At 33.8% G+C, this 13,670-nt stretch overlaps 1 protein-coding gene across 1 annotated transcript; it reads left to right on the top strand.

The window, feature by feature from the left end:
- Positions 1-3,007: 3,007 nt before the first annotated feature.
- LOC131597147 (uncharacterized) lies at positions 3,008-3,445 on the top strand. Its single transcript, XM_058869860.1, has one exon. It carries the CDS (start codon positions 3,008-3,010, stop codon positions 3,443-3,445), a length of 438 nt encoding a protein of 145 aa, XP_058725843.1.
- The last annotated feature ends 10,225 nt before the right edge of the window (positions 3,446-13,670 follow it).

Here is a 13,670-nt window from a genome sequence, read left to right as displayed (position 1 = left end):
GTAAAAGCTAACATATTTAGTTAGAGTTTAGTTAGAATCTTAGCTGTTAAAATTCAACATTCTATAGTGTGTAAATAGAAGTTGTATCAGTAAGTTTGTTAGAAAGTCGGAAAAAAGTATTATGCAAATAATGAAAGAGTTTTCACTACTATAAAATATGTCTACGGTAAAAATATATTATCACCGTAATTTATTAACCGTAATAATATCTTATTTTTTACGTGTATTATTTTTTTTTAATCTTATAAAAAAATATTTCATCACGATTTTTAAATTTACCTGTGATTATAGAAATTGGGTGACAAGCTTCGATTTCCAGTATCAATATTTTTTTATTTTTTAAATAAAAATAAGCGCGTGACCCTTAATATTTTTTGTTATTTAAAAATTAAAAGTATAATGATCAGTGCATTTTGATGCACGTTCCTTTATGTTTGTACTTAGACATTTCTATGGTTTGATTTGTTTATTTTTCTATTTTATCATGTTTTTGTATTTCAGTTTATTTTTATTGTTATTTGATTTTCGCACTTAATTTTCAGCATTAGCAGTCTGTACTAATATGATCATAACTGGAGCTACGGGAATCCGATTTACGCGTTCTAATAATCGCCGGAAAGCTAAGAGAAAGAGCTACAACTTTCGTTTTGGAGTCAAAGTCAGATTCGGAGCGCATATTTTCCAGAATTTCGTTTGAAGCTGCAGCATTAGTTATTTTCGTTTTGGGTAATTTGTATTGGACATGTGTTATGTATTTGACCCAGTTGGGCTGTAAACCGTTTGGTTCTCTCTAGTACCTAGGTCTGGCCGTACTGTTAATTCTATCACTTTTCACTATTCACGAAATAATTTGGAAAGCTTTGTACCTTTGTAATGGAGAACTAATTACAAGGCAAAATCTGCTGATTACGGGTTCCATCATACTTTGAGGTTATAATAATTTTAATCAAGTTTCTATTCCGTTCAATTATATTATGTGATTATTGTTTGCTTAATTCAATTTTCATAGAGTATATTGATTTAATTCGATTGTTGTATGATCCTTAACTATAATCACGTTAGAGTTTGCTTAATTCGTTATCGTGTTTGATTAATTCGCGTTTGCTTAATCCGCGAGGGCTTAAATCCGTTTGCTTAATTCGGATCATAGGAACTTACATCACATAAAATTTGTTGCGCTTGTCAGTGAGTTTTGTAGTCGAATAGGAATGGATTAGGAGATTGAATTTATAATAATCAATGATAAGTCAGAACCGAAATCAGTAGATTAACCGTTTTAGCTTATTTGATAATCAATTACTTACTTTGTTTTTCATAATCGAATCCCAAACTAAAATAAACCCCCCTAAATCAATTTACTATTGGTTAGTGATAATCAAGAATCCTTGTGAGAACGATATTCGAGTTATCGTTACCGCTAAACTACGTTTTACAAAATACTCGTTTTTGATTCGTGCGCGACAGCGGATCATATAAAAACTACGGTTGTCTCATTCAATCGTGTTTATTTGTTCGATATTTCATTACAGTTGTTTCTTGTAACCGTTGTGAAATTCTTTTCACTTAAAATACACATAACAAGCAATTGATTTCATTCATCACCCACAAGGGTGTCCTAGCGAACGAAACAACGACGATAACGAAATGTTTACCATCTTCATTCATTTCTGAAACGAATTTATGAAATTTTCACCTTGTTTGTTGTTCATGTCTTGTTCTCTCTCTCTCTCTCTCTCTCTCTCTCTCTCTCTCTCTCCCTCTCTCTCTCTCTCGCGCTGAGGTAATTGTACTTCTTTTTGAAAGTTTATGTTCTTCGCTAGGGTTTCTTTTTTAACATAATGACATTGTGATGTGTATTGTTCATGTTTTATTCAGATTTTGTGACAATAACTTTGTGTAGTTACAAACTCATTATTGGGCTGTTGATATGCTTTATGTTTTAGTGTTGTTAAAGGAAGTAAATGGCAACACACACTAAGAGAAGGAAATTCTTTTATTCATTAAGAAGCTATTATATTTTGGATCCTCAGCAGATGTGCCTACATTAGATAATTTTATTCTTCATCCCTCTCTTCTTCTACTTTGGAGGCCCTAGCAGATGTGCCTACTCCTTCAAACTTTTGAACCTTTGAAGCTTCCTTAGACTTCTCATTCTCTTCCTTTGCTTGTTTCTTCATTACTTTGATAATTTCCTTCTTAAAATCCCTCTTTTTAGACTTATAATGTTTATATTTATCCCTTTTTGCTATAATATGATCTGGATGTTTACGTTTATCCATTTTTATAAAAGAGATCCGCCTTGAAGACTATGCATCAAGAATCTAACTTTGACTTTGACTATCTTGAAGACTATACTTAGATTCTCTCTGTTTCTGCAAACGTCTGTTTATGTTTTATCACAATGACCGCGTAATCATAATAGAAAGCATCGTACATACAATCAAACCTTACCTCACAAAGGTTGGTCAATCGATGTGGTAAGACTTTTCCAACTGTTGTGGTATCAATTTTCCATAGTAGTGTTCATTTCTAATATGGTACCAGAAGTTCTTAAGATCCTAAACACACTTCCCTAATTTTTCAACTACCTTTGTCTTCTTCAAACTGCAATGTACAATATTAATGGCATTCTCAACTTCATCTATCCAGACCTCTTCTACATCTATGACAACTCCAAAAATTGAGAACTCGTTTACCATAAATTCAAAGCAGTCTCAAGGTAATTCATCTAGCTTCCCTTCATCGAACTCGATCAATTCATTTGGATATGAAACTTCCAATCTAGCTTCAAGAAGACAAATAATTACTATGAAATCAATAGGTGGATAAAATTGGTTTCTATTATTGATATTGATGCTACTCATTCATTTATTTTGCTTGATTTTGCTACTATGTTAGGGTTTCAATTGTTTTCTATGGATGGTAGTATGTTAATAGATACTCCTGCTAAACTACTACTTTTGTTTGTAAGGGATGTCCTTTGACTATCTTTGATAAGAGTTTTGTGATGGATTTGGTGTGTCTACGCCTGCACCAAGTCGATGTGATTCTTGGAATGAATTGGTTGGAGTTCAACTACATTCATATCAAGTGCTATAATAAGATATTGAGGTTTCTGAAGTTTGGTGATGGTGGAGAACTGATGACGTTGACTGCTAAGCAAGTGAGTGAATGCCTTAGAGATGAAGCTGTGATGTTTGTAATGTTTGTGTCGTTGCAGAGTGGCTGTGAGGCTACAAGTGTCGAGCTTCCTGTTGTGTGTGAATTTCCGGAGGTGTTTCCAGATGAAGTAAGTGATTTTCCTCCAGAACATGAAGTAAAGTTTTCTATAGAACTGGTGCCGGGTACGAGTCCAGTGTCGATGGCTCCTTATAAAATGTCGGCTTCTGAGCTGAATGAATTGAAGAAGCAATTGGAAGAGATGCTCGAAAAGAAGTTTGTTTGACCGAGTGTTTCTCCGTGGGGTGCGTTTGTGTTGTTGGTTAAGCAGAACGATGGAAGTATGAGGTTGTGCATAGACTACATGCAGTTGAATAAAGTGACTATCAAGAATAAGTATTCACTTCCAAGAATTGATGATTTGATGGATCAGTTGGTGGGTGCTAATGTTTTTAGTAAGATTGATTTGAGGTCGGGTTATCATCAAATTCAAGTTAAACTAGATGATATTCTGAAGACGGATTTCCGAATGAGGTATGGTCATTATGAGTATACTGTGATGCCATTCGGTGTGTCGAATTCTCCATGTGTTGTTATGGAATATATGAATCGAACTTTCCATTCCTATTTGGATAAGTTTGTGATGGTGTTTATTAATGATATTTTAATTTATTCCAAATCGGAAGAGGAACATGTCGAGTATTTGCGTGTGGTGTTGCAAGTGTTAAAAGAGAAGAAGTTGTATGCAAAGTTGTCGAAGTGTGAGTTTTGGTTGAAGGAAGTGAGTTTTCTTGGCCATGTTATTTCTAGTGGTGGAATTGTTGTATATCCTTCTAAAGTTGATGTTGTGCTACAATGGGAGACTCTGAAGTCTGCGACTGGGATTCGAAGTTTTCTTGGTTTGGCGGGTTGCTACCGAAGGTTCATTGAAGTTAGCATTACTGCTAATTCAGTTGACTCGAAAAGATTAGGCTTATGTATGGGATATTGCGTGTGAAGAAAGTTTCATGGAATTAAAGAAAAAGTAGACGACCGCTCCGGTATTAATTTTGCCTAATTCGAGTGAGTCTTTTGTGGTGTATTGTGATGCGTCAAAGATGGGACTTGATGGTGTATTGATGCAAAATGGATAAGTTGTTGCCTATGCTTGAAGATAACTTAAAGTTCATGAGAGTAATTATCCTACGCATGATTTAGAGTTGGCCGCTGTGGTGTTTGTTTTGAAAATTTGGAGACATTATCTTTTTGGCTCTAAATTTGAAGTGATTAGTGATCACAAGAGTTCCCTTAGACGTGTTCCTTGACCTAGGAAGACCTCTAATAATGGATACAATATATTGGTGTTTCCCTTTACAGTCTTCTTCTTCACGGCTACTATCCTTCTTCTATTTGCTACAACCTATAGCCTCTACAGTGTCTTAGAGGACCCATTTTCCCGGCAGAAGGACCATTTCTTGCTTTCTTTCTTACTCAGTCATCTTTTTTATCATAATTCTAGGTATACTATGTGAGTCTCATTTTCTTGATCATCTCCTTGATCAAATCCTTCAAATGGACACATTCATTGGTGTTATGGTCATGACTTTTATGAAAATGATAATGGCTTATTTTGTCAGTTCGAGTAGATTCTTTGACCATGTAAGGTTTCTTATCTCGGTTTCATTGAATTTGATATTTGCCCAATCCTTTAGAGTTTTATTCCATGAAGTTCTCAAAGGAGTATATGATGAGAACGTGACTCGAGGTGCCCGATTCATATCGTCTTAGTGGCGGTTGTTTTCTCTCTTCGATCCCCGACCATTTTACAAGTGTCTTTCCCCCGACCCTTTTCTATCCGTATGGCCAAGAATTCTTCCTCATAATCAACGTGGGGTTAATCCCTAATTAAGATATTATTTAAGCTACATGCAGCCCTAATTTTTCTCAAAACATATAGTTTGATCTTAGTCCCTTTTTAAATATCCAAAACTTTAATCTCTCATTTTTCTTCCCACTTTCATTGTTACCTTAGTGAAACGATCATTGTTCTTCCGTTTGGATCTCCTTCTGCTAAATCCCATTAAAGTCGACAATCATAGTGGGCTTTCACTTTCGAATAGTGATAAGCACGACAAAGGAGTCACAAATCTATGAGCTTATACTTTCGTTTGGGAGGACTTTGAACAATGTCATTGTGGCTCCTTTGAGGGTTAATGTGAATAATTTGCAATTCAGGATCCCTTGTGAGTGATAGTAGTCCAGTTTAATGTCCATGTGCTCGATATGCTTGTTTGGATCTCCCGACTCGTCATAACTGTCTAACTTGGGAGGTTTCTCAAGGACATGCTTCGAGAAAATATTCCTTTTTTTTCGAGGAAGCCTACATTTCAAAGTCGTGCCTTTCATCTCTTTGGGAGTGGTGTGACGAGGATTGGTGGGAGTGACATATCTCTAGAGAGTGTGACTGCCTCATCTGAGCTTGGTGGTACGCGGTGTTCTCGATTTCGAGGTTGATTTGGGGATCTAGGGACTGCTATGCATGGAGATATGGTGTTAATAAAGATCGAATCTGGCTCGACCCTTTGATTGTCGTGTGAGGCCGTCTTTCGTACTAAATGGTCTCGCGGAGGAGCATGTTATAAATTTTCTTTGATTCAGAGTATTCTTTCGTGGAAATCAAATGTTGATTCCCACGTACTTTGTCACTTTTTTGTTCATGAACCGTAAATAGTTGATGATAGGATGAAGTATGACTTAGATGCGGTGGAGTCTGTTTTTCTTGGTAGCGTTTGTTTTTGGATATTGACATGAGAACCTTAACCGTGACCCAAAACAAATATCAATTAAATATCATTCTTCTTTATTTTCATTATTTTGGCATACTTCTTTTGGCAGAAATTTAAACTTTAACTCTTACTATTTTTTGTAACGTTAGCTCCTCTGGTTAGACTCAAATTCCACAGTTGATTTTTCTTTATGTAAAAAAGAAATAGTTAATTATAATGAATATAAAGTGAAATTCAAAAGATTATAATGATATTTATGAGAGAAAGACCGCACATAATGAATTAAGCATTGTAGAAGCCGGCCCCCTGATACAGGCGCAAACAACCAAGATAGATGAATCTAATTAACATTCACTCCATTGATACTAGTAACTCAAAATTAAAGGATAAAAAAATTTCCAAAGATGAACACAGTTAATTTCTTATATAAAACAGTGTTTCAAGAGTTTCTCTAACACTGAAAAGTATATATACAATACAACACAACATTTTAGAACACTCACTGTTGGTTCTATTAAAGTATAGAGATTAAAGTAAAAGCTGAACTGGAGTAGGTGCAGTGATACATGATGGTGTGAACATGAAAACAACTGAGTTGGCAAATCCCAACACTATTCCAAGCATTACCTGACCTCTCTTTGGAGTCGGCTGGTCACAGATGATTCTTCCTCCATCGTTGATATTCATTGCAGTTTCTGTTGTATCACTCTCACCCTGCATCTTCTCTTTGCTTGGCTCTATGTTGTTTTTTCTTCTGCTATACTGAACTGAAAGATGCTTTGAATTTGTTAATGTGTGTGCTTGTTTGTTTTCTGCTTCTACTACTCTATATAGCTTCCACGTTTAGATATTATTTTTTAGTATTTTGGAATCGTGTTACTAAACTACCCTGCCATGTGATGCCACTTGTTTCCACTTTGGACTCTTGTTTGATATTTATGAAAATTAATTAATTAAGTCGTTTTTGTGGTGCCACATGTGGATTCATTCAAATCTAGTAGTACTATCCAATTTATTAGACACGTGGAAATAGCAAGGAGATGCATAAACTATGTCGGTACATGTTTAGGAGAAGATATGATAGTGACTAAATAAAGACAATCTTTTGATTAAAAAAAATTATGTATTTATGTGACTCTTGAAGATAGGAAGGCTTTTAATTTTAGCATATAGTGCTGTGTTCTACTTTATAAAATAATATTACAACAACTATTAAAATAATATATGCATTTATATGCATTAAAAAGTATCTGCAAATGCATCAATATTTTGTGTTAGTTAATATTTTTAGGGTTTAGGGTTTACAATGAATTAATTATTCTATATTGTGATTTATTATGGAGGAGATTTTGTAGATCAACAATGTTCTAAATACGAAATATCATATTTTAGATGTGATCCTTATAGATAGAGCAGTTTTGAGATGTTAGGTATTTTAAAAGATCTTAGATATAAATAAGTGAACATTATCTAGTATTATCTAATATAAGGATCTAACTTTTGGTTTGATTATGCTGATAGGTGACAAAAGGTGTTGATTATATGGTTTATTAATTAAAGGTTCGTTTGAGTGTGGAAACAAGTGTGCGACATATGATATTGCAACTTTAGTTTGTTGAGAGACCTATTGTGGTTGAAATAGTGGATAAAATTAATATTGAAAAAGACGATAATTGTTCTGCTCTAGAATTGCTTAGTGATAGGAGATGAGTGATCATAGAGAGAGATGAATTCATGCTTTGTTGCGGTGGTTCAAGACTTTTAATGCAGTGGAGAGGAGACTGACCTACAAGGTTACCACTACAATGTTCAAGTCAGTAAGAGAGTGAAAAGTGGAATTTGAATGAGACTTATTCAAATACTTGAAAAGTGGCGAGTTTTCCTCTTAAAATAAAGGAGATGGTTGGTAACTAACTGCATGCCCATTGATCTGAGAAATTGACATGGTATCATCGTGATGGGTACTCTATGACGCATATGGAAAAGAGTGCACATACTCTTCATGTTGTAGCTTCTTACTTCGCTACTAGGATCCCTTTTCTCGGGCCTTGCGGCCAACCCAAAACAATTGCCCTCCTTTTAAGCCATTGTCTTTGTTTTCTAGGGCGAGGGTTTGTGACATACGTTGTTATCCGACCATGAGATTCGTGAACATGGATGTCCTTAATGGGACATTGTTGCTGTGGGAAATGGGTGCATTAAGTGCTACTCTTGGAAGTTGTAATGCAACACTAGGAGAGACTGACACGTCTTTACTAATTAGCAGTGATGTTACTCCTCCTTCAGAGTACCCGAGTGCTTCTGGGCTAATCATCAGAAGGTTCCTCCGTTGGTAATGCATTTTTGATCGCATTACCTTAAGTGCTTGAATGTAGTATAAATGATTTCTCGAAGTATTCTTTTGCCTTTTTTGTATGAGTTATCTGTAAAGATAGTGTTTTATTGTTCTATTATTATTTCTTGAGAGCATTTTGTTCTACCATTGACTTGAACTTAGATGATCGTGTTCTTTGATATTGATTTTGCATGTTGGATTGATCCTTCTTCTGAGCTCGAAGTTCACACTTCCCTTCATATTGAAGTCTTTCATTAAGGCATGGAGATCGCTCAAGCTCGTTTACTTTTATGCAACTACATCAGTTATATTTACAACATATTTCAAACATGGCAACAATGTAAATTTCAACCAAGAATGTTGGTAAGTACATTTTAGGTAATTGGGTGGATCCCATCATATTAGGAACTGGTTCATCCTTCGCCCGTGAAGGTGCATTTGACCAAACTTTGACAAATGTAGGTCATGTGACCAATTAAGGGGTATTTCATCTGAATGAAGATAAGAGAATTTGAAGTTGATATGGGGAATGTGATATCCCTTGCCGTGAATGCTTATTTTCCATCATAGGCTATCGTCTTCCATTTAACGAATTCGAAATCATTGTGATGAATCATTAATCGATCTCCCTATCATAGTTACATGCGTTGAGCTAGGCATTCGTTTAAGTCTTTCAACGTTGGTGCGACTATAAGGGAGATAAGTCGACTATGACGTTGTTTTTCCATCTTTTTAAGATGAAAACCCTAACTATGCAACTGTTTCTGGTTTTCTCTCCTTAAGGCAACATATCTAGTACTTTGAAGTTTACTTTGAAAACATGAAAGATTTTGACGACTGTTTCTATCTGGTTACTCCTCTAACCTAGGAGGCGCATGCAAAGGTCTGTCGTCAGGAACCTAACCCTACATTTACTTATTTGGACACATTCTTTAAGTATTTAACTTAAAGTCATTACTTGACAGTGGCTGGTTCGTATACTTCTAAGGAAGAAGACTTCTCTATGGAGAAATTATATTTCAAAAGCCAACAACTAGCCTTCTTCAATAAGCTTAATTATGATTGTGGTACATTGTGTAATCAATAGTTTGGTTTTGATGATAACAACACCTAATATCCAATGATATCCATTGAACCCCATATCTTTTAAAAACAATTCAAGTGGTCAAATATGCTCTCAGTACCAAGATGTTTTATCAAGTATCCTTCTTAAGATGCTCTTGTTCAAATGCCTAGAGGACTTACCTTAAGCATCAAGTCATCTCTTTAAAGTCAACTCTGTCATCCAACGATATTCAACTGAAGACTTTTGTTTCAAGATTCTTTAGTGATTTAGTCTCTCAACTCTCTAATGATGGAAAAACAAATTGGAGGCATCTCAAGCCTCATCAAAATAGAAGATTCAAGTTTCTTTCCAGATAATTACGCCAAGGTTTGAAGCTTCAGAATTGTGAAACAAGTGTGAAAGCTCACATGGTCGTGTATCTCTAAGTGATCGAAGTCTTGTAATGGCACACATGTATTTTGGAATTACTAAGGAAAAATCACAAACACTATTAAAACCTCTAAGAATCCTCTCTTAATTTGTTAAAACCACCTAAAAATATTTTTAAGACCTAACTAATTGATTAGGAAACTATTCAATCAATTAGAAACACTTTTTTTTACAAAGAATAATGAATTAGCCTTAATCCTATAATAGATTATTTCAATTCGTAACACATATAATTGATTGGAGCAATCTATTAATGGTTGACGTATTGGAGCAGTTCAATAATCGAATAACCTAACCGATTATGACGCCTATTTGGCCGATGGATTGTTTCCTGATTTGAACCACATTTTTTCCTATAAATAGAAAGCTCATCTACCATTAAAAATCTCTTTTCTCACTTAAATTTTGTCTTAGGGCTTTAAGAGTGTTCTTGTGCTTAATGAGGATTTTGTTATGAGTGAAGGACATATTTATAATTTACCCAAGAGTGTATTATCTCTTGAGTAAAGTATCTTTGTAAGAAGTTGTTTGGTTACGAGATAAACCATTAAAAAATCTTGTTTGGTTTGGGAATTGTCTTTGGAAGCCACTATTTGGTTCCTGAGTTCCGCCTGTTGCAAAAGCTCTCGTTTGGTTCATGAGGATCAACCAACGAAATCTCCATAAAGATTCTTGAGCTCAGCATGTGTAAAAGCTCTATTCGGTTCTGATTTCAGCCCATGTAAAAGCTTTGTTCGGTTCTGATCTTAGCCCATGTAAAAGCTCTATTCGGTTATGAGATACCCGTATAAAATCCCGTGCAAGGTTCTTTGGCGTAGCGTGTATACAAGCTCTAATAGGTTATGAGATTAGCCTGTATAAAATCTCAAACAAAGTTTCATAGATTATCCCGTATGAAACCTTAATGAAAGATTCAGAGATTAGCCCCTATAAAATATCAAGGAAAGGTTCAGAGATTTGTGCGTATAAATTCTCAAGGAAAGGTTCAAAGATTAGTCTGTATAAAATCTCAAGAAAAGGCTCAGAGATTAATCTGATGTAAGAAGTCCATTTGATTAGGTGATTAGTCTGTGTAAAACCCCATCTTAATTCAAATGTCAATCTATACAAAATCTCTATTTAATTCGGATGGTCATCCGTTATAATTCCAAGTTTATTTGCAAGAAAGTTAGTGAGTGTAAACTCGGTTTTTTTTGGCAACGAACTGACTCCTTGCTCTCTTTTTTTTTTTGATTTTTTTTTTTTGCAAGAGTCGCCACCGACTTTTATTTTATCCAACATTTGGGAAAGGCATAAAAGAACAGGAAAGACCTTTTGATAGATTTTGGGTTCGGGGGGTTGGTTATACAAAGGGAAGGTTTTAAGCACCCTTTGTATCCATGGTTATCCATGGGCTCTTAGTTTTGCTTAGATCACTTTTGCTCTTGTTTGATTTTTAAAATAAGCTCGGCAAGACATTAAGCCTTGTGCCTACATACCTCCTCGGTGCAATGGAGAAGTCAGAGCTAATGTAGTTCCGCTTAAAAGGGAAAACGGTTTTTTTTAAAAGGAATAAACACTTTATCGTCGTCGGAGAGAAATACTCAGCCATTGATCTTGATTATGAGAACAAATAGATTCTTTGCATCACGAATGAAAGAAGAGCTCCAACTCGGATGAAAATCAACGAGTATGACACTATCTCTCTCACGTGGAAAAGATTCCATTATATCAATCAATCTCAAAATCGTGGGGTATCATAACTCACTACAACATTTAATCGTGTCTAAACTTTGAAAGAAAAGCCACTAAAGGCAAAAGGTATTTTATAAGAAAAGATTTTTAAAAGAGGTTTTACAAACATAAGAAGATTTTGGAAAAAAGGGAGAAGATTTTGAAAATTTAAGAAGTGGGAAGAGATGAAGAGGCTATCCTAGTGCTTAAAATAAAAGTTTAAGGAGAGAATGATCTGACCAAAATAAGAAACCAACAGTTGACCGATGCATTACCACTTGGGGATCCAGATGAACTTATTATCTTTAGCACCACTTTGCATTAAGCACATTAAAATTCTGCATACACAAACAGACAACAATCCAATGCCAGACATATAGAACAACCACAGAGTAATAACAGAATAAGGGTCCAGAGGCACTAAGTCCATAAGTCTGAATCTCCAAAATGCTAGGGATAGTAACCAGTAGTCCAAGAGAAAACCTTAAGCGTTTTTTTAGTTTTTTTGTTGTTTATTAGTGTTTTAGCATAAAAGTAAAGTATGGTCCAAGTGGACAAAAAGAAAATAGCGGAAACATAAACATAGCGTCCAAATGGACAAAGAGAAAATAGCGGAATATAAACGTCCAAATGGACAAAGAGAAAATAGCGGAAACATAAATAATATGTCCAAGTGGACAAAGAAAAATAGCGGAAACATAAATAATATGTCCAAGTGGACAAAGAAAAATAGCGGAAACATAAATAATATGTCCAAATGGACAAAGAAAAATAGCAGAAATATAAATAATACGTCCAAATGGACAAAGAAAAAATAGCAGAAATATAAATAATAAGTCCAAATGGACAAAGAAAAAATAACAGAAATATAAATAATATGTCCAAATGGACAAAGAAAAAAATAGCAGAAATATAAATAATATGCCCAAATGAGCAAAGAAAAAATAGCAGAAATATAAATAATATGTCCAAATGGACAAAGAAAAAATGACAGAAACATAAATAATATGTCCAAATGGACAAAGAAAAAATAGCAGAAATATAAATAATATGTCCAAATGGACAAAGAAAAAGTGACAGAAACATAAATAATATGTCCAAATGGACAAAGAAAAAACGGCAGAAATATAAATAATATGTCCAAATGGACAAAGAAAAAATGGCAGAAATATAAATAATATGTCCAAATGGACAAAAAAAAAAATAGCATAAACATAAATATGATGAATGATAAAATAAAGTATAAAGCAAGAAATATAAAGAACAATATAATAAAATGCGGAATTTAAAGTTAATTGTTAGTATGTTAGCACGTGAATCATCTTGAAGCTAGTCAAGTATATTCACGATGTTAGTGAAGATCGATGGTGAGTGAATGATGATCTCGGATTTAAAATTAATGAAAATTTATCAGAAGCTTGATAGAATCATAGCGACTACACGATAAATTTCCAAAAGTCTTAAAACAACTGCATACAATCTCTGCCATATTTGATCTTTTATTCTGATTCGGGACAAAGGAAAAAGATAAGAAACAATATCAAATAATATACAAAAATAAATATAAAACAAATTAAACTTAATTCATTCTTTTTGTGATTTTTTTTTGGAATTGATTTTAAGTTAATTAACAAGCTAATTAAACAAATAATTATACAAATAATTAAACTTAACAAGAAAAATATTATTTTATATGTCAAAAATTAGATTATAAAAAAAATATAAACCTAAATCTAAAAGGAAAATATTTTTGGAGTTTTTTGATTGGTTAAAAATAATTAAAAAGCAATATTTACATAATTACTAATTAATTAAGCAATATAAATTAATTATGAAAAGAAATAAAATATTTTTATGTTAAAAATTAAATAAACATTTTATCAACTTAAAACTAAAATTAAAACATTTTTTTTGAGAAATTGAAAATATGCATAAATATGGAGTTTTTAATTCATGAACTCCTAACACTACTACATATTAAAAATTACATTGTACTTACTCTATGATGTTCCAAGAGTGGAATAGAGTGATTGAAATTGATTGAAAGTGGCTATTTGAATGAGCCTTGATTTTTACAAGTTTCTTGAAACTTTTGAAAAATATAAAACTTATGCTATGCTTTTGGAGTGTGTTGTTATTCTTCTCTTGTTCCTCCTCCTCTTTTTTTCTCTCCTTGAATGAAGAAAATGAAGTTCTATTTATA

Source organism: Vicia villosa, linkage group LG1 (genome assembly GCF_029867415.1).
Source record: "Vicia villosa cultivar HV-30 ecotype Madison, WI linkage group LG1, Vvil1.0, whole genome shotgun sequence".
In the NCBI taxonomy this organism is placed as follows: Eukaryota; Viridiplantae; Streptophyta; class Magnoliopsida; order Fabales; family Fabaceae; genus Vicia; species Vicia villosa.
This window is presented reverse-complemented; position numbering and strand designations above follow the sequence as displayed.

Bases quoted from the DNA above. Each gene is read 5' to 3' on its own strand.
- LOC131597147 (XM_058869860.1), top strand. From the start codon at position 3,008: ATGGATTTGGTGTGTCTACGCCTGCACCAAGTCGATGTGATTCTTGGA.